Source organism: Anomaloglossus baeobatrachus, chromosome 5 (genome assembly GCF_048569485.1).
Source record: "Anomaloglossus baeobatrachus isolate aAnoBae1 chromosome 5, aAnoBae1.hap1, whole genome shotgun sequence".
NCBI lineage: Eukaryota > Metazoa > Chordata > Amphibia > Anura > Aromobatidae > Anomaloglossus > Anomaloglossus baeobatrachus.
In genome coordinates this window covers 536,118,531-536,141,174 of record NC_134357.1, presented here as the reverse complement: position 1 = coordinate 536,141,174, position 22,644 = coordinate 536,118,531, and the positions used below count along the sequence as shown (strand labels likewise).

The 22,644-nt window shown below is 48.1% G+C and overlaps 1 protein-coding gene across 1 annotated transcript in view; it reads right to left on the bottom strand.

Annotated features, from left to right (window-relative positions):
* The window catches only part of LOC142312927 (uncharacterized), a 126,466-nt gene that overhangs the window by 50,316 nt on the left and 53,506 nt on the right, over positions 1 to 22,644 (bottom strand). Inside the window, exon 5 of the mRNA XM_075351915.1 lies at positions 19,093 to 19,325. Within this exon, the coding sequence (XP_075208030.1) occupies positions 19,093 to 19,325 (233 nt within the window). The remainder of the gene's footprint in view (positions 1 to 19,092; positions 19,326 to 22,644) is intronic.

The following is a 22,644-nucleotide window of genomic DNA, read 5'->3' as shown; positions in this document are numbered from 1 at the left end:
TCCTTTTTATTTAAATTATTTCATGAATTTCATGAAATAATTAAAAAAAAAAGCGACGGTGGCTTCGCCCAATTTTTGTGTCCAGACAGATACAACTAGGCAGGTGGGGATTGGAATCCGCAGCGCAGGTTTGCCCAAGCTTTCTGGGCCCCCCACTGCGAATAGTAGCCCGCAGCCACACCAGAAAATGGTGCGTTCATAGAAGCGCCATCTTTTGGCGCTGTATCCAATTCTTCCAGCAGCCCTGGTGGTGGGTGGCACACGTTGGGTAATAAGGGGTTAATACCAGCTTTGTTTTACTAGCTGGTATTAAGTCAGAGATTCTTAGTGTCAGGCCAAGTTTGACCCGGCCATTTAGAATCTCCAATAAAGGGTTAAAAAAAAAAAAGACACCACACAGAGAAAAAATACTTTATTAGAAATAAATACACAGACACACTTAGGGACTCCATCTTTATTACTTCCTCTCACCCCTCCACAATCCTGGTCTTCTGTCTCAAAGAGAAAGACCGTTCTGTACTGACCATGCCAGGCTGCTTTCTGGGCATGCTTAGTACAGACAACAGGATCCTGAGTCTATCAGGATACGGCGACTTCCGGTGCAGACTGCAGAAAGATCCGGCGCCCCCAATTAAAGACATTGCAGGTACCGCCGCAATACAACGGATTCATTGACATGCAGTATTTTGCCGGAGGATAAAAATGCTGCAAGTAGCATTTTTGAAAAAAGGTAAAATACCGCAAAGCAACGGATCCTGTGTATGCCACACGCAACCACATGTAACCGCATATTACAGCGATTCTATTGCAAATGCAATGAAATGACAACGCATTTGTAAAGGATCCGGTCATATGCGGTTTGCAATTTAATAACCGCTGATGTGAAAGCACCCTAACCCATCAGTGGCAGTATTTGTCCCCTCCTGCTGGCAATGAAAAATATATCTTTGTACCTCATTATCCAGTAGATAGAAAAATAATCAAAATTCAGAGTGCTCAGTAGTTGATGCCTTTAATGTCTGACAGAAAAGATGGTAACAAATATAATATGAAGTGATGGAGAGACCGGAGGAGTCTGGGAAGCGGCTAATTGTTACCATCATTTCAGTAATTAATAGGAATCAACTACTGAGGACTCAACTTAGATTATTTTTCATCTTATCTGAAGAAAACGAAGAAGGGGAGGCCGGTGTTTCCCATAGACACATCCCTAAACATCGCCATGACAGCCGGAGGCCTAACAATGGTGTCTTAGAAAGTGACATTACATTATACATTACCTGACATTACCTCTCTACTAACCAAAATTCCACAATGTCTGTCTGCTATTTCATCCTTCTTCTCTGCGCGATTATTCCTAAAGCTTAACATGGACAAAACAGAGTTCATTGTCTTTCCTCCTCCTCACTCATCTCCTCCAACAAGCCTTTCCATCAAACTTGATGGTTGCTCACTCACCCCAGTCTCACAAGCTCGTTGCCTTGGCGTAACCCTCGACTCTGCTCTATCCTTCAAGCCACACATCCAAGCCCTCTTCAACTCATGTCGATTACAACTCAAAAATATCTCCCGGATCCGTGCTTTCCTTAACCAAGAATCAGCAAAAACATTAGTGCATGTCCTCATCATCTCCCGCCTCGACTACTGCAACCTCCTGCTCTCTGGCCTCCCTTCCAACACTCTTGCACCCCTCCAATCTATCCTAAACTCTGCGGCCCGCTTAATCCACCTCTCCCCTCGCTACTCCCCAGCCTCGCCACTCTGCCAATCCCTTCACTGGCTTCCCATCGCCCAACGACTCCAGTTCAAAACATTAACCATGACATACAAAGCCATGCACAACCTGTCTCCTCCCTACATCTGTGACCTAGTCTCCCGGTACCTACCTGCACGCAACCTCAGATCCTCACAAGATCTCCTTCTCTGCTCCTCTCTTATCTCCTCTTCCCACAATCGCGTACAAGATTTCTCCCGTGCATCCCCCATATTCTGGAACGCTCTATTTCAGCACATCAGACTCTCCACTACCGTGGAAAGCTTCAAGAGGAACCTCAAGACCCACCTCTTCCAACAAGCCTACAACCTACAATAGCCTTCAGTCCAGTACACCACTGCGCAACCAGCTCTGTCCTCTCCTATTGTACCATCACCCATTCCCTGTAGACTGAGCCCTCGCGGGCAGGGTCCTCTCTCCTCCTATACCAGTCTGTCTTGTACTGTTAATGATTGTTGTACGTATACCCTCTCTCACTTGTAAAGCGCCATGGAATAAATGGCGCTATAATAAAAAATAATAATAATAATACATTACGTTATGCAACGACACTTACAAAAAGATAACGTTCTACTTCTGGCATAATCTGTCCCCAGAGTGTCTCCATTACAATGTACAGCTCAGACCACAGATAATGGCCCCTCATACATCTATAGCTCCTGCCGACCGCCAGATCCACAGCTCCAGACTGGGGAAACTGGTGCAGGAGGTCGGTGCTGAGTCCTGGGGTCACCGGGATCTGCAGCAAGAATACGACTGAGTAAGGAGTTATATGTTAGAAGGGGGGGAAGGGTCTTACTATATTGTGGAGGGGGCTTTACTGTAGGAACATTACAGTATGATGGGCCAAGAAAACAGCTCACTACTATGAGAGCAAGGTAGAAGCTAGAATGTATGGGCTCCTTCCAGGTATGACAATTTCTGTCACATGATAGGAGCCTGTTCAAAATGCAGCACGATGTTTCCAGATGGAATAATCATTTTTTTTTTTAATCCCACCCCCGCATCAGGCTCTTCCATTCCCTCTCCCTTAGAGTAGCGGTCATATACCGTCCCCCAGGCTCACCCACCCAGTTCCTTGACCACTTTTCAGCCTGCCTGACGCACTTCATGTTCTCAGAATTACCAACCCTTATCCTAGGACACTTCAAGATCCAAATAAACAGCCCCTCCTCCCCATCTGCATCCCAGCTTCTATCTAACCACCTCCCTTGGCCTCTCACAACTCTCATCCTCTGAGACACATGAAGATGATAACACCCTTGACCTGGTCTTTATCCGCCTCTGTTCAATCTCTCACTTTGATAACTCACCTCTTCCCCTCTCTGACCACAACATCCTCTCCTTCAAGCTCACAAACCCTCGTCCACCCCAGCACACTTCCACCTATCACACATTCAGAAACCTACAGGCCGGAAGGTGAAGACATTCCAAACACGTGCCTACACTCTTATATTACTATTATTCCTAAAACAGGTAGGGACCCTATCGATTGCGCGGGTTATCGCTCTATAAGTCTCCTGAGCTCCGATCTTAAAATATTCACTAAATTGTTGGCTGAACGCCTAAATAACTGGCTCCCACATCTGGTCCATAAGGACCAGGTAGGATTTGTTCGCTACCGTCAGGCGGGAGACAATACCCGCAGGATCTTGGATCTGGTGGAGGTGGTGAACAGGGAGGGGGTGGAGGCACTTCTCTTGGGATTGGATGCGGAGAAGGCCTTTGACAGGCTGGACTGGTCCTTTATGTTTTCAGTACTGGATCATTTCGGCCTGTCGGGGCCATTTGTTTCTGCGCTAAGGGGCCTGTATTCCTCCCCCGCAGCGACAATCCGTCTCCCTCATGCACGCTCGGACTCCCTGCCTATCCGAAATGGCACCAGACAGGGATGCCCACTGTCTCCCCTGTTATACGTACTCCGTATCGAGCCACTGGTGGCACAAATTCGACTCAACCCGGATATTATGGGGGTTAAGGTTCGGGACAAGTCCTTTAAGGTGGCCTCATTTGCGGATGATGTCTTGCTGTCCCTGACTAATCCTGTCATCTCCCTACCAAATCTGCATGCGGTTCTGGCCCAATATTCTAGGTTTTCGGGCTATAAGCTTAATTCAGACAAAACAGAGGCATTGCCTCTTAATATCCCAGAAGCTAAATTACAGAGTCTTAAACAAAACTTTGGGTATACTTGGCGTTCAGACTTCCTGCGATATTTAGGAGTTAAAATAACCCCTAGTTATAAAACAATTTATCAGGCGAACTTCCCACCCCTGATACAAAATATTGAAAATAGCTTAAAAAAATGGTCATTCCTGCAGATCTCGTTTCTGGGTAAAATTGCCACAATCAAAATGTCAATTATCCCTACATTTCTCTATCTGTTTGAAACACTCCCGGTGCAGGTCCCTATGGTGGTGCTAAAAAAAAGTCCAGTCAACACTTATGGAATTCATCTGGCACTCGGGGAGGCACCGCATACCAGACTCAGTTTTATGCGCACCACGTACAAGGGGCGGTGTGTCATGCCCGAATCTTACGCTCTATTATTATACATCCCATTTACGTAGCCTGGCCTCATGGACGACCTTACCGGCCTTCAACAAATGGACGGAGATTGAGAAGCTCTGGATGGCACCTTTTTATCCAAGCTCCCTGGTCTGAGGTCACCCTAACGAAACCCCCTCTAGGGACCTCCTGGGCCCAATGGCATTTACAAGAGAATTGTGGCGGCGGTGTAGGATAAGGTTCCGGTTGGCAACACATTGCTCTCTATTAACCCCTTTGAACCTATGAACCTGGGGCTGGTGGGTCAATGGGCAAAGGCTGGCCTTTATTGTTATCATGATATAGTTAACCCAGTCACGCTAAAATTAAAACCATTTTCAGATCTACAATATCAACATAATTTACCCTTCCATTTATACTTCTCATATCAGCAGATAATGCATTTTTTTTTGGGAGATTATGAGACAGGCGGGGGTACGTCGCCCCTCGGCATTTGAAACCCTCTGTTCAGGTCGAACCTCGACCAAGGGCCTAATCTCAGCCATCTATAGCATATTGGCAAATGGGAACCTTTTAGACCCAATGAAGCACACATATATGAAGAGGTAGGAGGCCTGTGTTCGGCGACCTTTACCAGATGCACTCTGGTCAGTAGTGTGTGCTAGGACATTTCGGTCCTCAATTAGCACTCTTTACAAGGAGAACCAAGTCAAGGTTCTTATGACATGGTACCACACTCCTGAGCTCTTATACAAGTTTAATTGTACCTACCCTGATGTCTGTTGGAGATGTGGGAATGGGGGGGCATCCTTATACCACATATTCTGGACATGTCCAGCTATAAGTGGTTTTTGGGAGGAGGTAGAATCCCTGATGGGTAGATTGGTTAATGGAGGAATAAATAGAGACCCTGTGGTGTACTTGTTAAATGCCCTCCCGTCGTCATTAAGCAAATCTGAAATAAAGCTTATGCTACACATTCTCACAGCCGCCAAATGCCTAATATCACTGCTTTGGAAGAGAGTGGCCCCGCCATTGTACGCCTGGATAAAAGATGTCAGAAATATGGAACGGTTGACAGCTCAGCTCCATAATACGATGGATGGGTTCATTTCAACATGGTCCCTATGGGATGCTCTTGTGGATACCTACCAAATCTGATGGTCTGAAGGCCGGGAAAGTATTTATTGTTATCAGTACACTCAATATAATTAGGGTAGAGGGGATGTGTTATTGTATCATTGGAACCTATCAATGCAACATTGGCTCTTTTCTCTTCTCTTGGCCAAATTTGAGGCATAGATCTGCTTATCCCTCATCTGGTTTCTAGTATGTTTATTATCTACTGTATTTGTATGCATATCTGGGAAATGGTTCCTTTATTTGTGTAACTGTTTTTTTTTTATTGTAAAATATTTAAAAAAAAATTCAAAAATAAAAAGTTGAAGAAAAAAAAGAAACCTACAGGCCATTGACTTTCCGACACTTACAGACTCTCTACACTCATCACTGTCCCCCATCTCCTCCCTTTCCTGTCCTGATCTGGCTGTAAACCACTACAATGACACACTCAGGAGAACCCTAGACCAAGTAGTGTACCGCCCCGCAGGCTGGGCTGGCTGCCGAGCTGCTCGGATCCGTGCTCGTACGGTGGGTGGCTCGAGCTCCTCACAGGTCACGTCGCTCCGTAAGGGGGGTTGGCACTACACGCAGGGACTTCGGTGGGGAGTTCCACGGCCAGAGCCGCGGTGGTTTGTAGGAGATTTAAGTTCGTGACGCCACCCACGGGTTGTGGTGAATGGATGGACACCACCGCTGCCGTTGACTAGGCCTCTCGGGGATGGTGTTGCGCAGCTTGGTGTTGACCCCTCCGTGGGTAGGAGAGTGATAGTCCCGGGGGCCCGAGGGAGGTGCTGAGACGAGGGGATGGCTGCGTGCTGGGTGCTGGTGCGGTGCGCGGCCCGAAGGCACTGGTGTACTCACTATGACAACACACTGGAGTCTCTGGTAAACCAAACGGGATGATGAACGGGGCCCGTACTGTTTCAGCATTTTCCCATCCATTTCAGCCTTCTCCTCAGTCACCACAGGTCACCGACAGGTCCGACGTAAAATTATTCTGGTTTCCCATAGACTTACATTGGGGGTCGAATATTCGCGAATATTCGAATAGCGGCGAGGTATTCGCCGGATATCCATCGAAGCGCATAATAGGGTATTCGATCATCCATAATTATAATACTTGGAGGTATATGGGGTGCATTAAATGGTATTGGGGCTATATAATACAATATGAAGGACTATGGGGTGCATTATAAAACATTTCAGAACTATGGAGCTGCATTATAATATAAAGAGGACTATAAGTGTGTATTAAATGGTATGTTGACTGCATAATACAATATGGAGGACTATGGGGCTGCCTTAGAAAACATGGAAGACAATGGGGCTGCATTATAATATATCGAGGCCTATGAGTCTGCATTATAGTACACGGAGGCTTATAGAGTGCATTAAATGGTATTGGGGCTGCATACTACAATATGAAGGACTATGGGTGCATTATAAAACAGTCAGGACTATGGATCTGCATTATAATATATGGAGGACTATGAAGGTGCATTATAAAACATGCTGGACTATGGGGGCTGCATTATAATATAAGGAAGACTATGGGAGTGCAGTATAATATATGGAGGACTATTGGATGAATTATAATACATGAAGGACTATGGGAGTGCATTCTAATATATGAAGGGTTATGTGGGACCCATTATACTATATGGAATGGTATGTGGGGGCCATTATAGTACGTGGAGAGCTATATACTAAGCTACAAGCATGGGATGGGTTTGAAGCTCTTTCCTCAGCACCCAGCTTTCCCATGCTCTGATATCATGGGAAAGATGGGTGCTGAGAGAAAGATGTATAGCAGAGCATGGGAAAGGTGCGTGTTGAGGATAAGATATCAGAACATAGGAAAGCTGAGTGCTGATAGGAAAAGGGATTTCAGATCATGGGAAACCTGGGTGCTGAGGGAAAGAACCCAGTGTCAGCCACATTATCCTGTACCCCAAGTGTCAGCGTCATTATTAGAGATGAGCCAGCCTCTAGAGGCTCGAGTTCGGTTCGGTTCGTTGAACGGAGGCTGAGGTCGAGTTCGGTTCGGCGAGCCATTCGACGAACCTCTCGAACGCTATTGAAAACAATGGGAGGCAAACACAAACACATAAAAACACATTATAAATGTACACATACAGTTAATAAACATTGCCATTACACTTACCGGTCCCCGCGATGCGTCCTGCACTCTGTCTCCTGCCGCTTTTCCTTCCGATAATCGCTGCGTCCTCCCGGTAACCAGCACTGATGATAGGACCTTCCGTGACGTCAAAATAGCCATGTGACCAGTCATGTGTCTATTATCTCATTGGCTACAGACAGGTCACATGACTATGACGTCATGCTAGGTCCTGTCAGTGCATCTCTCCGGTAAGCTGTTCTTGTTTGAGCATGTCCTTTTACCGGCGAGATGCTCTGGCATATGATGGGCTTCCCCGTCCATGCATGTCGGCGCTCTTTAAAGAGTCAGCCCACATGCAGGGACTAGCTGTCACAGCCGGTAAATAGTGGCACGGGGAATCACGTGATCGGAGCACCGTTGCTATGGTAACCCGTCTGTCAGCGGTGACGTCACCGCTTACAGCCGGCAGCCTGTGGTCCATCTCACTGAGTGATTTCTGCACGGAGCAGCAGTGTCTTCTTCCCATGCAGTGCTGTCTGATGTAGCAGAGCTGCATGGGCTGAAGGGGAAAGAAGACAAAAGAGCAGGATCGTGGAGGGTGACAGGGAGTAATAAACATGGAGTCTCTAAGTGTGTCTGTGTATTTATTTCTATTAAAGTATTTTTTCTCTGTGTGTTGTGTTTTTTTAACCCTTTATTGGAGATTCTTAATGGCCGGGTCAAACTTGCCTGACATTAAGAATCTCTGACTTAATACTAGCTAGTAAAACAAAGCTAGTATTAACTCATAATTACCCAACAAGCCACCTATCACCAGGGCAGCTGGAAGAGTTGGATACACCGCCAGATGATGCCGCTTCTATGAAAGCGCCATTTTCTGGGGCGGCTGCGGACTGCAATTCACAGCAGAGGCGCCCAGAAATCTCGGGCTAACCTATGCTGCGGATTCCAATCCCCAGCTGCCTAGTTGTACCCAGTTGGACTCAAAAATTGGGCGAAGCCCACGTGGTTTTTTTTTTCTAATTATTTCATGAAATAATTAAAAAAAGGGCTTCCCTATATTTTTAGTTCCCAGCCGGGTACAAATAGGCAGCTGGGGGTTGGGGGCAGCCCGTACCTGCCTGCTGTACCTGGCTAGCATAGAAAAACATGGCGAAGCTCACGTCATTTTTTTTTTTTAGTTTTTTGGCAAAAAAAAAAATAAAAAATGCTTCCCTGGATTTTCAATTGCCAGTGAAGGTAACACCAAGCAGTGGGGGTTAGCAGCCAGTAGCTGCTTGGATTAACCTTATCTAGCAATACAAAAAATGCAGCGGGAGCCCATATTATATTATATATATATATATATATATATATATATATATATTATTTTTTTTTTAATTATTTATTTAAATAACTAAAAAAAAAAAAAATGGGCTTCCCTGTATTTTGATTGCCTGACATCACAGTACTGTAAAAATTAATCATTAAAAAAAATGACGTAGCGCTCCGCGGTATTTTTGATTCTCAGCGCAGATAAAGCAGACAGCTACGGGCTGCCACCCCCATCTGCCTGGCATTACCTTGGCTGGCAATCAAAATACAGGGAAGCCCATTAATTTTTTTTATTTAAAAAAATAGTTTAAAAAAAAAAAAAAAAAATGACGTGGGGTCCCCCCATTTTTGATAGCCAGCTAGGGTAAAGCAGACGGCTGTAGCCTGAAAACCACAGCTGGCAGCTTTACCGTGGTTGGTGATACAATGTGGAGGTCACCCCAGGCTCTTTTTTATAATTATTTTATAAATAATAATAATTACAAAAAAAAGTAGGGTCCCCCCCAAATTGGATCACCAGAAAAGGTAAAGCGGACAGCTGTGGTCTGGTATTCTCAGGGTGGGAAGGTCCGTAGTTATTGGCCCTTCACAGACTAAAAATAGCAGGCCGCAGGCGCCCCAGAAGTGGCGCATCCACTAGATGCGCCAATCCTAGCGCTTCACCCCAGCTCATCCCGTGCCCTGGTGCGGTGGCAAACGGGGTAATAAATGGGGCTGATACTAGCTGTAAGGTCACTTGACATCAAGCCCAGGAGTTTGTGATGTCATGGCGTCTATCACATACCCGACATGACAAACTGTCAGTACTAACAAAAAAATAGACAAAAAAAAAATGTATTTGAAAAAACACTCCCCAAAACATTCCCTCTTTCACCAATTTATTTTAAGGAAAAAAAGATAAGGGGGTCCCACAACGACTCTGGACCGTCTAGAACAGTGATGGCGAACCTATGGCACGTGTGCCACACTGGGCACGCAGAGCCCTTTGTGCTGGCACGCGCGCTGTCGCCACTTCGTACTGTCGTTGTGGTCGCGCCGACAGTACAAACTGGTGTTGGAGCGGAGGAGACATTTCTCCTGCCTCTGACACGCCTCCTCTCCTGAGCCGCAGGCCTGTTGCCTAGGAGACGGAGGGGCGTCAGTAGGCGGCGCCGGCGTCCTGTGGGCACGCGGGATCTTTCTGAACTGACTGAGGGCGGCGCGCCGAGGAGGAGCAGGGGCTGCAAGGTGAGTTTTTTTTTTATTTACAAGCTGTGTGCGGCTGTGCCAGGACGGGGGCAAACCCAGAGCATGGGGGCAAACCGACCACGGGGGCAAACCCAAAACACGAGGGCAAACCCAGAGCACGGGGGAAACCCAGAGCACGAGGGTAAAACCAGAGCACGAGGGTAAAACCAGAGCACGGGGGCAAACCCAGAACACGAGGGCAAACCCAGAACACGAGGGCAAACCCAGAGCACGGGGGAAACCCAGAGCACGGGGGCAAAACCAGAGCACGGGGGCAAACCCAGAGCACGGGGGGCAAACCCAGAGCATGGGGGGCAAACCCAGAGCACGGGGGGCAAACCCAGAGCACGGGGGCAAACATTCAGAGCACGGGGGCAAACATTCAGAGCACGGGGCAAACATACAGAGCACGGGGGCAAACATACAGAGCACGGGGGCAAACATACAGAGCACGGGGGCAAACATACAGAGCACGGTGGCAAACATACAGAGCACGGTGGCAAACATACAGAGCACGGTGGCAAACATACAGAGCACGGGAGCAAACATACAGAGCACGGGGGGCAAACATACAGAGCACGGGAGCAAACATACAGAGCACGGGGGCAAAGAGCACGGGGCAAACACAGAGCACGGGGGCATACAGAGCACGGGGGCATATAGAGCACGGGGGCATATAGAGCACGGGGGCATACAGAGCACGGGGCAAACATGGAGAGCACGGGGCAAACATGGAGAGCACGGGGCAAACATGGAGAGCACGGGGCAAACATGGCTGCAAGGATGGGGGGAAACATGACTGCAAGGATGGGGGGAAACATGACTGCAAGGATGGGGGGAAACATGACTGCAAGGATGGGGGGAAACATGCCAGGATGGGGTACATTTAGCAGGAAGGGGAACATGCCAGGATGGGGTACATTTACCAGGATGGGGGATACATTTACCAGCATGGGGGGAATCATGAAAGGATGGGGGTACATGAACATGCCAAGATGAGGAAAATTGCCAGGATGGAGAACATTTAGCAGGAAGGGTGACATTTATCAGGATGGGGTATATTTTTCCAGGATGGGGTACGTTTACCAGGAAAGGGGACATTTACCAGGATAAGGGAACATGCCTGGATGAGGTACATTTACCAGGAATGAGGTACATGCCTGGATGGGGTACATTTACCAGGATGGGGTACATTTACCAGGATGAGGAATATTTACCAGGATGAGGAATATTTACCAGGATGGCGACAAATATACCAGAATGTAGGAAATACATATCAGGATGGGGGACATGTTTACCAGGAAGTGGCCAGGAAGGAGGACATAACTACACAATGAAGGGGAGGGGGCAACTCATACGCTTTTATGGGTTTTCAGGATGTTCAGACTTTGAAATGTAGATGTGGATTACAGAGTGACATCTGATTGCATTCCATGCTAAAATCCCTTGTGTCTAATATGCTGCAATTTTTTTCCAGAAAGATCAATCCAACTGCTGTATCTGGAAAGGGCAGGGGCTCAGCTTCAATGTGTGGTAAGCATGAGCGTGATGCCCCCTGCTGAAGAGAAGAGAAGACTGCAAAGGTAAGGTTACAATCAATTATTTACATAATAGGATTGGTTGGCACTTCGGGAAAAAAAATGGGTTTAGGGATGCAGTTTGGGCACTCGGCCTGCAAAAGGTTCGCCATGACTGGTCTAGAATATGGGGTGACATGCACAGGGAATGTATCCCCCATTTTCTAGGAGTGCAGACCCTCCATGTGAGGAGTGTGGGTGCAAAGAATCTGCACCCACTCTCCCCTCTCCCCGGGTCCACAGCAGCAGAGTCCCAAGTCGTAATGTGGCGCCCCTGACCTGGTCAGGCACCACTGAGTACTGCACCCATACTGGGGACAGTACAATACAGGTAATCCAGAAGGCTGACCGAGGTGTGACTACACAGGCGCATAGTGATCAGGTCTCACACATGTACCTTTGGGAGGACCCCTGGGGATCCCAGGAGGGGGCAAAGCCTTCACCTCCACTGGAATAGTGGAGGGGGCCAAAAGCCTCCATCTCCACTCAAGGGGTGTGGTAAGAGAGCCTGGTTGCTAGGTGGCGTAGGCAAGAACAGGAGAGGAGGAGCAGTGAGCCGGTTTAGTGCAGAGTCCAGGGAGCTCCGAGGAGAGCAGACCCCTGGGGCTGTTGCAGTCTAACAGCGCCCGCGCAGTGGCTACCGACGGGGGAGAACGGTCACCTAGGAGTGCTACCCGAAATCCATCTTCAGCTAAAGAGAGAGCACGGAGTGGGAAGTAAGGAGACTGCTAGGGAGTACCAGGCCCAAACGGGCGGCAGATCCCGGAGCGGGGATAGATCTACCTTTCCTCGCTAAACCTGCCGGTGTGGGGCCCTCAAAGCCCACACCACAACACCCAAAAGCCGCAGCCACGTAGCCACAGTTAGGGCCCATAGTTCACAGGAGGCAAGCAGCTGGAGTGATCTGGTCCAGGCGACAAGCAAACGGCAACCAAATGAAGGGGAGAGAGGCTTCAGCAACTTCCCTGGGTGACCCCCATAGGGACTAAAAGTCGGGGTTACCCCAAACCACCAAGGGCTAAGGAAGGCGAGTCGGTAGTCACCATCATCAGTCAGCCTGAAGGATACCTGGTTCCAGCCTGGTTCATCCCAGCTACGCCCGGGTTACTCACCCTGCCATCAACTGTGAGTAAAACCCCTGAAAGACATCCTGCTTGTGTGGAGTTATTCTGCGCCTTGTGGTTCTACACACCTACACAGGGCCCTGGGGCTTGCCTCACTCTCAGGAGGTTATTACAACTAACTGCACCCACCATCAGCCCCAGGCATCCCTTAACCTGCAGTGGCGGTCCCCACTGACCGCAATTCTGAGAGTGGCGTCACGATAATTCTACAAGAAGGTTTCCTACCTGTGACCAGACTGAGCCAGTGGAGTCCCTGAAGGTAATGCACCGACACAGCGTTCTCGGGGCTTCACAGTAACTGTTGCTATCAAAGCTGCAATACCCTGCTCATGAGGTAAGGGCATGCCTAATCAGGAGAACTATTCTACATTTCCAAATATTGGTATTTGCTGATATTATTGCTATTCCACCTACTATATATTGGGGATAGGATCTTGGAGGTGGAATACCCCTTTAAGTCCAGTTATCCAGCTGAATGAATACTAAACAACAGAGCTTGATATTTAGACATGTTTTCTTGTGGCGCATAACGGACTGTCATGTTTGGTAGTCGTTCAGCAGGGCAACTATAAAATCAAATACCTCCATTTGGAAATGTAGTATAGCTCTCCTGATCAACTATGTTCCTTACCTCATGAGCAGGGCATTGCAGTAGCTTACAGATGCATGGTTACCGCCACTCACTGTGTCTGAACACACGAAGCTGAGCTGACAGCCGCTCTGTGCATGCGGCAGCGTCTATTGTTAAGGAGGGGGCCGCGGGGGATCAACGCTGCACAGGTACCGTGGGACACCAGGGAACACCGGTGGGGTTATAGGGGGTGACCTGGCAGGGCCTGGGGAGGAGTTTTCTGTCGCATGTGTCATGGCACATACGACAAAAATCAGAGGAGTGGGGTGAATGTGACCGGCGCGCTGCTGTGCGCGCGGTCATCTTGGATTTCCGGGAGGGGGTCAGGGGGGGGCACTTTGGCGTCACCGGGGCATCGGAGGGGACCGGGGAGGAGATTTATCATGTTTGTTCATGCCAGATGGGAGATAAATAATTTTTTAACGGCGCTGTCATTTACTGTAACGTGATCATCGGTATACGGTGTATACCGGTGATCACGTGAGCGGGGACCGGAGAAACCGGCCTGAGTCATGATCTCCAGGGTCTCAGCTACCCCCTGAAACCCTGGAGATTTTCTGACGCTGGGGGGCGCTATTCACTTATTTTTGCCTGCTGTTTATAAACGGCAGAATAGGATAAGGCTACATTCACACGAGCGATCTGTTTTTGCGGTGCGCAAAAAACGGTCCTTTTTTTCATGGATGCATCCGTGTGGCATCACTTTCCATTCCGTATACGGTCCGTATGTCATCCGTTTGTTATCCGTGTGCCTTCTGTTTTTTTGCGTACTGAAAAAAAAACGGAAGGAGGGAAAATACATAAATTTACCAAGGCTCCATAGCTTCAACGTACATGAGGCGGTCACATGTTCACTCCAGTGCTATTTTCTACTGCTTTTCACAGCGTAGAGCGCTTTGGTGATTTTCCTGTGCTTGTACACTTCATATCAGTCTTTTCTGTCATTGTAATGGCAGAAAGACACATAATGTCCCACTCTCCTGCATTTTGTAATTTTGCACCCTTTGGTGCCTTTCATGTGGCACTAAGGGATGCTTAGACTTTAGCCAAAAAAATAAATACATTTTAAAAAAAAAAAATGACGTGGGATTTCCCCTATTTTTGATAGTCAGCTAGGGTAAAGCAGACGGCTGCAGCCTGCAGACCACAGCTGGCAGCTTCACCTTGGCTGGTAATCCAAAACTGAGGACACCCCATGCTGTTATTTTAAATTAATTAAATAAATAATTAAGAAAAAAAAAACATGTGGGGGTCCCCCAAAAATTGGATCACCAGCCAAGGTAAAGCGGACAGCTGGGGTCTGATATTCTCAGACTAGGGAGGTCCTTGGTTATTGGACGCTCCACAGCCTAAAAATAGCAGGCCGCAGCCGCCCTAGAAGTGGCACATCCATTAGATGCGCCAATCTTGGTGCTTCACCCCAGCTCATCCCGTTGCCCTGGTGCAGTGGCAAACGGGGTAATGTATGGGGTTAATACCAGATGTGTAATGTCACCTGGCATCAAGCCCTGGGGTTCGTGATGTCAGGCGTCTATCAGATACCCGACATCACCAACCCAGTCAGTAATAAAAAAAAAAAAAATAGACGACAAACACATTTTTATTTGAAAGAACACTCCCCAAAACATTCCCTCTTTCACCAATTTATTAGAAAGAAAAACAAATCCAGGTCTGGTGTAATCCAAGGGGGTCCCATGACGATCCATACCATAGTCAATGTCCCAGTTAATGAAGAAAGGAATGTTCCATATTGGCTGGGAGAGCAATGCAGTGACCTGAGCTAACATCAATAGGTCAGCCCAGGTCACTGCAGGGGATGACAAGTGCTGCTGTCAAGAGGATAGCGAGGTATATTACCTGCGGTGATCGCTGCACTCCTGATAGCAGAGCTGTCACTGCAGGGCATGAGTAGCGCTGCTGTCAGGAGGTTAGCGAGGTACATTACCTGCAGTGATCGCTGCAGTCCTGATAGCAGAGCTGTCACTGCAGGGCATGACAAGTGCGGCTGTCAGGAGCTTAGCGAGGTACATTACCTGCGGTGATCGCTGCACTCCTGATAGCAGAGCTGTCACGGAGTTCAATGACCGCCGCCTTCACAACCAAGTATCGCGGGTGCCTGTGACGTCACCGCTAGTCACAGTCTCGGGTCGCCAGTGAGAGGAGATGTGACAAGCGGCGGCCATGGAAGACAGTGATAGTGATGATGTCGGGAGGGCAGGACTTCATCACCACAGGTAATGAACTTCACTAATCTCCTGACGGCGCTTGTCATCCCCGCGGCTGCTGTCACTGCAGTGTGGGTAGCTGCGGACACCGTACAGTGCGGGCAGCTGTGGACACTGCAGTGCAGGCAGCTGCGGACACCGTACAGTGCGGGCAGCTGTGGACACCATACAGTGCGGGCAGCTGTGGACACTGCAGTGCGGGCAGCTGTGGACACTGCAGTGCGGGCAGCTGTGGACACTGCAGTGCGGGCAGCTGTGGACACTGCAGTGCGGGCAGCTGTGGACACTGCAGTGTGGGCAGCTGCTGACACCGTACAGTGCGGGCAGCTGTGGACACTGCAGTGTGGGCAGCTGCGGACACCGTACAGTGCAGGCAGCTGTGGACACTGTTGAGCGGGCAGCCGCGGGGCTGAGGCTGGAGCAGGACACAGACTGCAGCAGCATCCGACGGAAGTCACACGGAAGTGCTTCTGTGTGGCTTTCGGGGATTTTTGCACACGTAGCCAGGGTAAACATCGGGTTACTAAGCAAAGCGCTTTGTTTGGATACCCGATATTTACCCTGGTTACCAGCTTACCGCAGGCTGCCAGCAATGGCTCCCTGCATACATAGCTGTAAGAAGCCACGCTTTTGGTGATCGAACCGTTCTCGAACGTAACTCGAACTGTCGAGCTTTTAGCAAAAAGCTCGAGTTCAAGTTCGATCTGGAGCACACCCAAAATCACTCGAACATGAAATTGGCGAACCTCGAACATCGCTCATCTCTAGTCATTATCCCGTACCCCGAGTGTCAGTGTACAGTTGGTCCAAACTTTGCACCAGGGCCTATCGAACTCTAGTTACGCCACTGCAGGGAGGGAATGGAAGGGTGCTGTCATGGGTTCAGAAAAAAACACATTACCGGTAAGTGATTACGTATTTTTCCAGCAGCCATGACAGCACTACAAGAGAATTACATAGACAAGTATTTTAAGGGAGGGGGGGGGATACAGTCTGCAGAACCCTTCTCCCAAAAGGTGAGCTCGGTGAAGGACAAATCCAACCTATAGTGTTTATAGAAAGTGGATGGAGAAGACCACGTGGCCGCCTTACAGATCTGCTCGATGGAGATCTCCAATCTTTCAGCCCAGGAGGATGCCATTGCCCTTGTAGAGTGGGCTTTCAGACCTGCAGGCACTTCTGTACCACTAGCTGTGTAAGCTACAGAAATGGCCTCCTTATTCCAGCTAGCTAGGGTGGACTTAGAAGCGTTGAGCCCCTTCCTACTACAATCAAATACTACAAACAATGACCTGTCCTTCCTCCAACCCCCTGGTGACTGATAAATATTCCTGAAGACAACGTCTAACGTCCAGGCAATGCCACCCTATCTCCTCCTGAGTAGATGGACTATCAAAAAAGGAAGGAAGCACATATCTCCTGAGTTCTATGAAACTGAGAATTCACTTTTAGTATATAAGCAGGGACAGGTTTTAGGATTACTCTGTCCTCAAAAAACTGAGTATAGTATGGATCTATGGACAGGGCCTGAAGGTCACTAACCCTACGTGCTGAGATTAAGGCGATATGTCTTGAGGGATAGATTGTTCAGTGAGATAGACTTCAGGGGCTCAAACGGGGGCTTTGTTAAGGCTGACAGAACTAAATTAAGATCCAAAAAGGCAAGGGAATACTAGGTCTGGATCTAGAGCAGGCCCTAATGAATTGGGAAATCCAGCGGTCTCCTGCCAGGTTATAATTATACAATGCGCTCAAGGCAGAAACCTGAACTTTTAGGGTGCTAACTGACAACCTAGTTCTAAACTTTCCTGGATGAATTCTAGGATGACTGCCACTGGAACCGAACCTGCAGGACTTGCACCTGTGGAGGCCAAGAACTTGTTCCATATCCTTTCGTAAATCCGTGTAGTGATTGGTTTTCTACACTGCATCAAGGTATTAACTAGACCTGGAGAGAACCCCCTACCTCCTCAAAGTGACCTCTCAAATTCCACGCCGTTAGATGCAACCTGTTTGTCAGGTGGTGGAAGGCTGGACCTTGAGAGAGGAGGTCTGGTAATTCCAGTAGAACCCACAGTCTGGTTATCGACAGTCTGGTTAGCCAGTAAAACCACGGCCTTTTTGGCCAAAAGGGGGCTATTAGAATAACTGCTGCCTTGTCCTCTCAGACTTTCCTCAGGACTGCTGTAATGAGGGCTATTGGAGGGAAGGCATACGCGAAGTTGAGTGAGGTCGATCCCTTGGGTCTAGGGAGCAAAATTGGCGAACCTTCTTGTTCTTCCTGGTTGCAAAGAGATCTATTTCCCTGATGCAACACATTTCCGTTATTCGTGTGAAAACGGACTGTTTTAAAGATCCATTCCCCTTGATGTAACCTGCTGCGACTGAGAAAGTCTGCCATAGAGTTTTCCTTCCCTTTTATGTGTACCATTGATAAGGATTCCAGATGATTTTCTGCTAGACCTAGGATTCTGTGTGCTATGTCCATGAGTGGTCTGGAACGAGTATCTCCTTGATGATTGAGGTATGTAACTGTTGCTTGATTGTCCGAAAGGACTTTGACATGGCGACCTTTCAGTGATGGCAGGAACTGTCTTAACACCTTTTCCACCGCAAGTAATTCCCTGGTATTCGAGGAACCGTGAGCTTCTCTTCCAGACCATATTCCTTGGACCAGATGATCGTGTAAGTGGGCCCCCCAACCGTACAGACTTGTGTCGTTTGTTACCACCTCGGATTCTGGGATTATCCAAGGCACACCTGTTAAATTGTCTGGATTTATCCACCAATGTAGAGCCTGTATCATGTGAGGGCTGAGAACAATAGTCCTGTCCATTTGATCTCCTAGACTTGCTTGATGTTCCAGGATATCCCACTGGAGGATTCTGCTATGTGCCTGAGCCCAAAGGACTGCTAGAATGGCTGATGTTAACGAGCCCAGAGGGGACATTGCTCCTCTTAGAGACACCTGAGTGGCATTTATTACCAGTCCTATTTGGCCTGGAGACTCTCCACCTTGGAATCTGGGAGTCGACACATCTGGGTGCCCGAATCCAAGGTAAGTCGCAAAAAAAAGCTGAATCTTGCTTGGATGTAATCTGTATTTCTCCTGGTTTACGAGCCAACCTATCCTTGTCAGAGAAGAACACACCTCCTTTAGAAGGGCTGCACAATGGTAAGTAGAGCTGCTGACAATCAGGAAGTCGTCTAGATAAGGTGTGAAGAGGATTTTTTTCTGGCGCAGATTAGCGGTTACTTCCGATATTAGCCTTGTAAAAATCCTCAGTGCCACTGCCAGGCCGAAAGGAAGGGCTTTGTACTGGAAATGACAGATCTACCCGCCCATGTTAAGGGCTACTCTGAGGAACCTCTGAAATTGATTGTTGATTGGGACATGATAGTACGCATCGCGTAGATGCACTACCGCCATGTGACAATGTGGAAACAAGTACTGACCGTGGATCTCACCGACTCGATCTTAAAGCTGTGTACAGGAAGAAAACTGTTGAGTGCTTTTAGGTTTATTATCGTCCGATATGAACCATCAGGTTCAGAAAGAGCGTGGATTAGAATCCTTCCCCCTCTTCTTGTCTGGGAATATTTAACAAGACTTCCTTGGTTAGCAGCTGTTGGATCTCCGTCTCCAAGGCAAGCTCTTCTTCCGGTGACGGTCTTAGAGGTGTAAGTTTGAACCTTCGAGGCTGAGACGTTTGAAAGGAAAGTTTGAGGCCAGATCTCACCAGGCCAAGTATCCATTGGTTCGATGAGATATTTTCCCAGGACGGAAAGAAATGAGAGAGTCTTCCTCCGACCTGGGAAAACAAGTCACTGGGAGGACCTTTTCTGGTCCTTCGAGGGTCCCTTAAACATGAACCCCTTCCCCGCCTTCTTTCTATCGGACCAACTACTTTGGTCCCTGTGTGGAGCTCCGCAGCAAACGTGTTTCTTCCGAAAGGACCATCTGGAGGATGGAAACGGAAATCCTTTCTTTTTATCACTCGCCTTCTCTAGGATATCATCCAAGATCGGCCCAAATAAATACTCTCCCTGACATGGGATGGTACAGAGTTTTGACTTTGTCTACGTATCCCCCAGCCAGCATTTTAACCAAAGGGCTCTTCTGGCTGCATTAAATAGTGACGCTGACTTTGCTACTAACTTAGTAAAATCTGCCAAAGCATCTGCTAAGAAGGCTGCTGCTCCATGCAACCGAGAAAAGGATGAGAACATCTCCTCTCTTGGGGTTTTTGCCCTTAGCTGGTCTTCCAGCTGATCAATCCACAGTGTTAGAGACCTGGCCGTACAGGTGGCTGCAATGGCAGGTTTGAATCCTCCGGCAGACACTTCCCAGGAATTCGTCAGAAAATGATCCGATTTCTTGTCTAGGGGGTCCTTTAAACACCCCATGTCCTCAAAGCAGAGCAAACTTCCTAGATGCCTTGGCGACTGCAACATCTAGATTAGGAGCTTTATCCCAGGTTGAAGAGGAGGCATCCTCAAAAGGGATATTTTCATTTAAAGGCTCCCGGAATGGAACCCTTCTTATCCGGTGTCATGAACAGCCGGGGGAGTCACTCAGATATCCCACCCGCTGTTCACGGATTTGTCACGATCAAGCTACTCTCTAGCGCCCCCTTATTGTCGGGTCAATTTTGGAACTGCTGGACAATAAGTAAATGAGGCTGCTGAGCTAATAATGCCAAATATTGGAGGTCTCACAGCTAGGGTAAATATACAGTATATATATCACCAATTCCCACTAATGGAATATATATATATATATATATATATATGTATACATACATAGACATACACACACACACCTCGGTACCCTTAATGATAGCACCCCAATAATTCTACACAACAATAATTTCGCTGCCACCACCGGACCTTTCACAGGCAGTCCAGACACCTGTTACAGATGACATAGGGCCCTTCGGGTTTGGATTCGTATATAGAACAGGAGCAAATGAACTATTACATTTTATATATTTATTCGGAAAATAGGCAGGGTTTATAAAATATACAAGATTTTACAAAAGGGAACAATACAAATACAGTTTAGACAATTACATAAAAATAAAAGGGATAAACATGAAACTTACAAAAACTTGTGCCATAGATGTGACGTCCGAATTTCGGGGGGAAGGTCCCCAGAATAAGATCCGAGTGGGCAGCACCACTGCCTAGCTGCGCCTTCCTCGACTTACCACCTCTAAAAATGAGCTTCCGACTTTTATGACCTAAGTTCACCCTCCCACCTGTGACCTCATTTTATGATACCTTGTGGGCTGTGCCAAGGGGTCAGAGAAATGAGCTAATGCTAGTTTTTCACATATCTTTGCCCCTGGGCCACACAGGTGAAAGATATTAGTGTCATATTTTATGTCTCAATTTTACATTCGCATACATACCAAACACAACACATCTAGCATGATTTTATTGGCCAATACCCATTTGTCGCGATACCAGCAATCTCCTAGTAAAGCCAAACGGTGCGCTGAATTCAGTGCTCCGCAGGGATTCTGGCAATATGCTTTTCATTTTTCTAGCATTAACATGGCATCTAAAAAACTGAGTTCATAGCTTTTCCTTCCAAAAGAACAAAGATGTTTCTGTGTGTACAGATTTGGTTGTAACTACTATCACCTGAGTCGTAAATACCTAGCTCTCAGCCAGATCAGATAGTCATCATGGCGATCTCCATCTTTGTGCTAGCTGATGGTGGGGAGGGGTACAGGAACCTTAACAGTTAACATGACATCTTCCAATTCTTTTGTAATCAGGGCCTGAATCCTGTCTGTGACAGGGAAGGTGCACTGCTTTCTTTGCTGCAGGCCTCTCAACATACGATCTTGGTTAGTCTTCTTGGTCTTCTCATCCGGGAAGCCCATAGTGGATCTTACTGCCTTAACTAGGTTCCTTGTGTTTTCGATTGGGAAGCATTGACGACCCCCTGAGTCACTATCTGATGAGGAGGGTGAAGGCGAGGCAGAGGAATCGCACTCCCCTTCTGACCTATCCGATTCTGCATAAGCAGGGGAGGGAGGCCTTGATTTTTCTGAGCTCTGACTATCCTTAGGGGTGCTTCACACACAGCGAGCTCGCTGCCGAGATCGCTGCTGAGTCACGCTTTTTGTGACGCAGCAGTGACCTCATTAGTGATCTCGCTGTGTGTGACACTGAGCAGCGATCTGGCCCCTGCTGCGAGATCGCTGCTCGTTACACACAGCCCTGGTTCGTTTTCTTCAAAGGCGCTCTCCCACTGTGACACACAGATCACTGTGTGTGACAGCGAGAGAGCGACAAATGAAGCGAGCAGGGAGCAGGAGCCGGCGTCTGGCAGCTGAGGTAAGCTGTAACCAAGATAAACATCGGGTAACCAAGGTGGTTACCCGATATTTACCTTAGTTACCAGCCTCCGCAGCTCTCACGCTGCCTGTGCTGCCGGCTCCGGCTCTCTGCACATGTAGCTGCTGTACACATCGGGTTAATTAACCCGATGTGTACTGTAGCTAGGAGAGCAAGGAGCCAGCGCTAAGCAGTGTGCGCGGCTCCCTGCTCTCTGCACATGTAGCTGCATTACACATCGGGTTAATTAACCAGATGTGTACTGTAGCTAGGAGAGCAAGGAAGCGGTGTGCGCTGGTAACTAATGTAAACATCGGGTAACCATACCCGATGTTTACCTTAGTTACCAGTGTCCGCAGCTTCCAGACGCCGGGTCCGTGCAAGCGCAGCGTCGCTTGCACGTCGCTGCTGGCTGGGGGCTGGTCACTGGTCGCTGGTGAGATCTGCCTGTTTGACAGCTCACCAGCGACCATGTAGCGATGCAGCAGCGATCCTGACCAGGTCAGATCGCTGGTCGGATCGCTGCTGCATCGCTAAAGTGTGAAGGTACCCTTAGACAGGGATCTAAGTGAGTCCCTGACCTCTGCTTTTATTATGGACCTCAGATAAGAGGCAAATCCCGTGGTTTCTTCTGACAATGTCTGCTGAATGCAGTCCCGGCACAGTCTT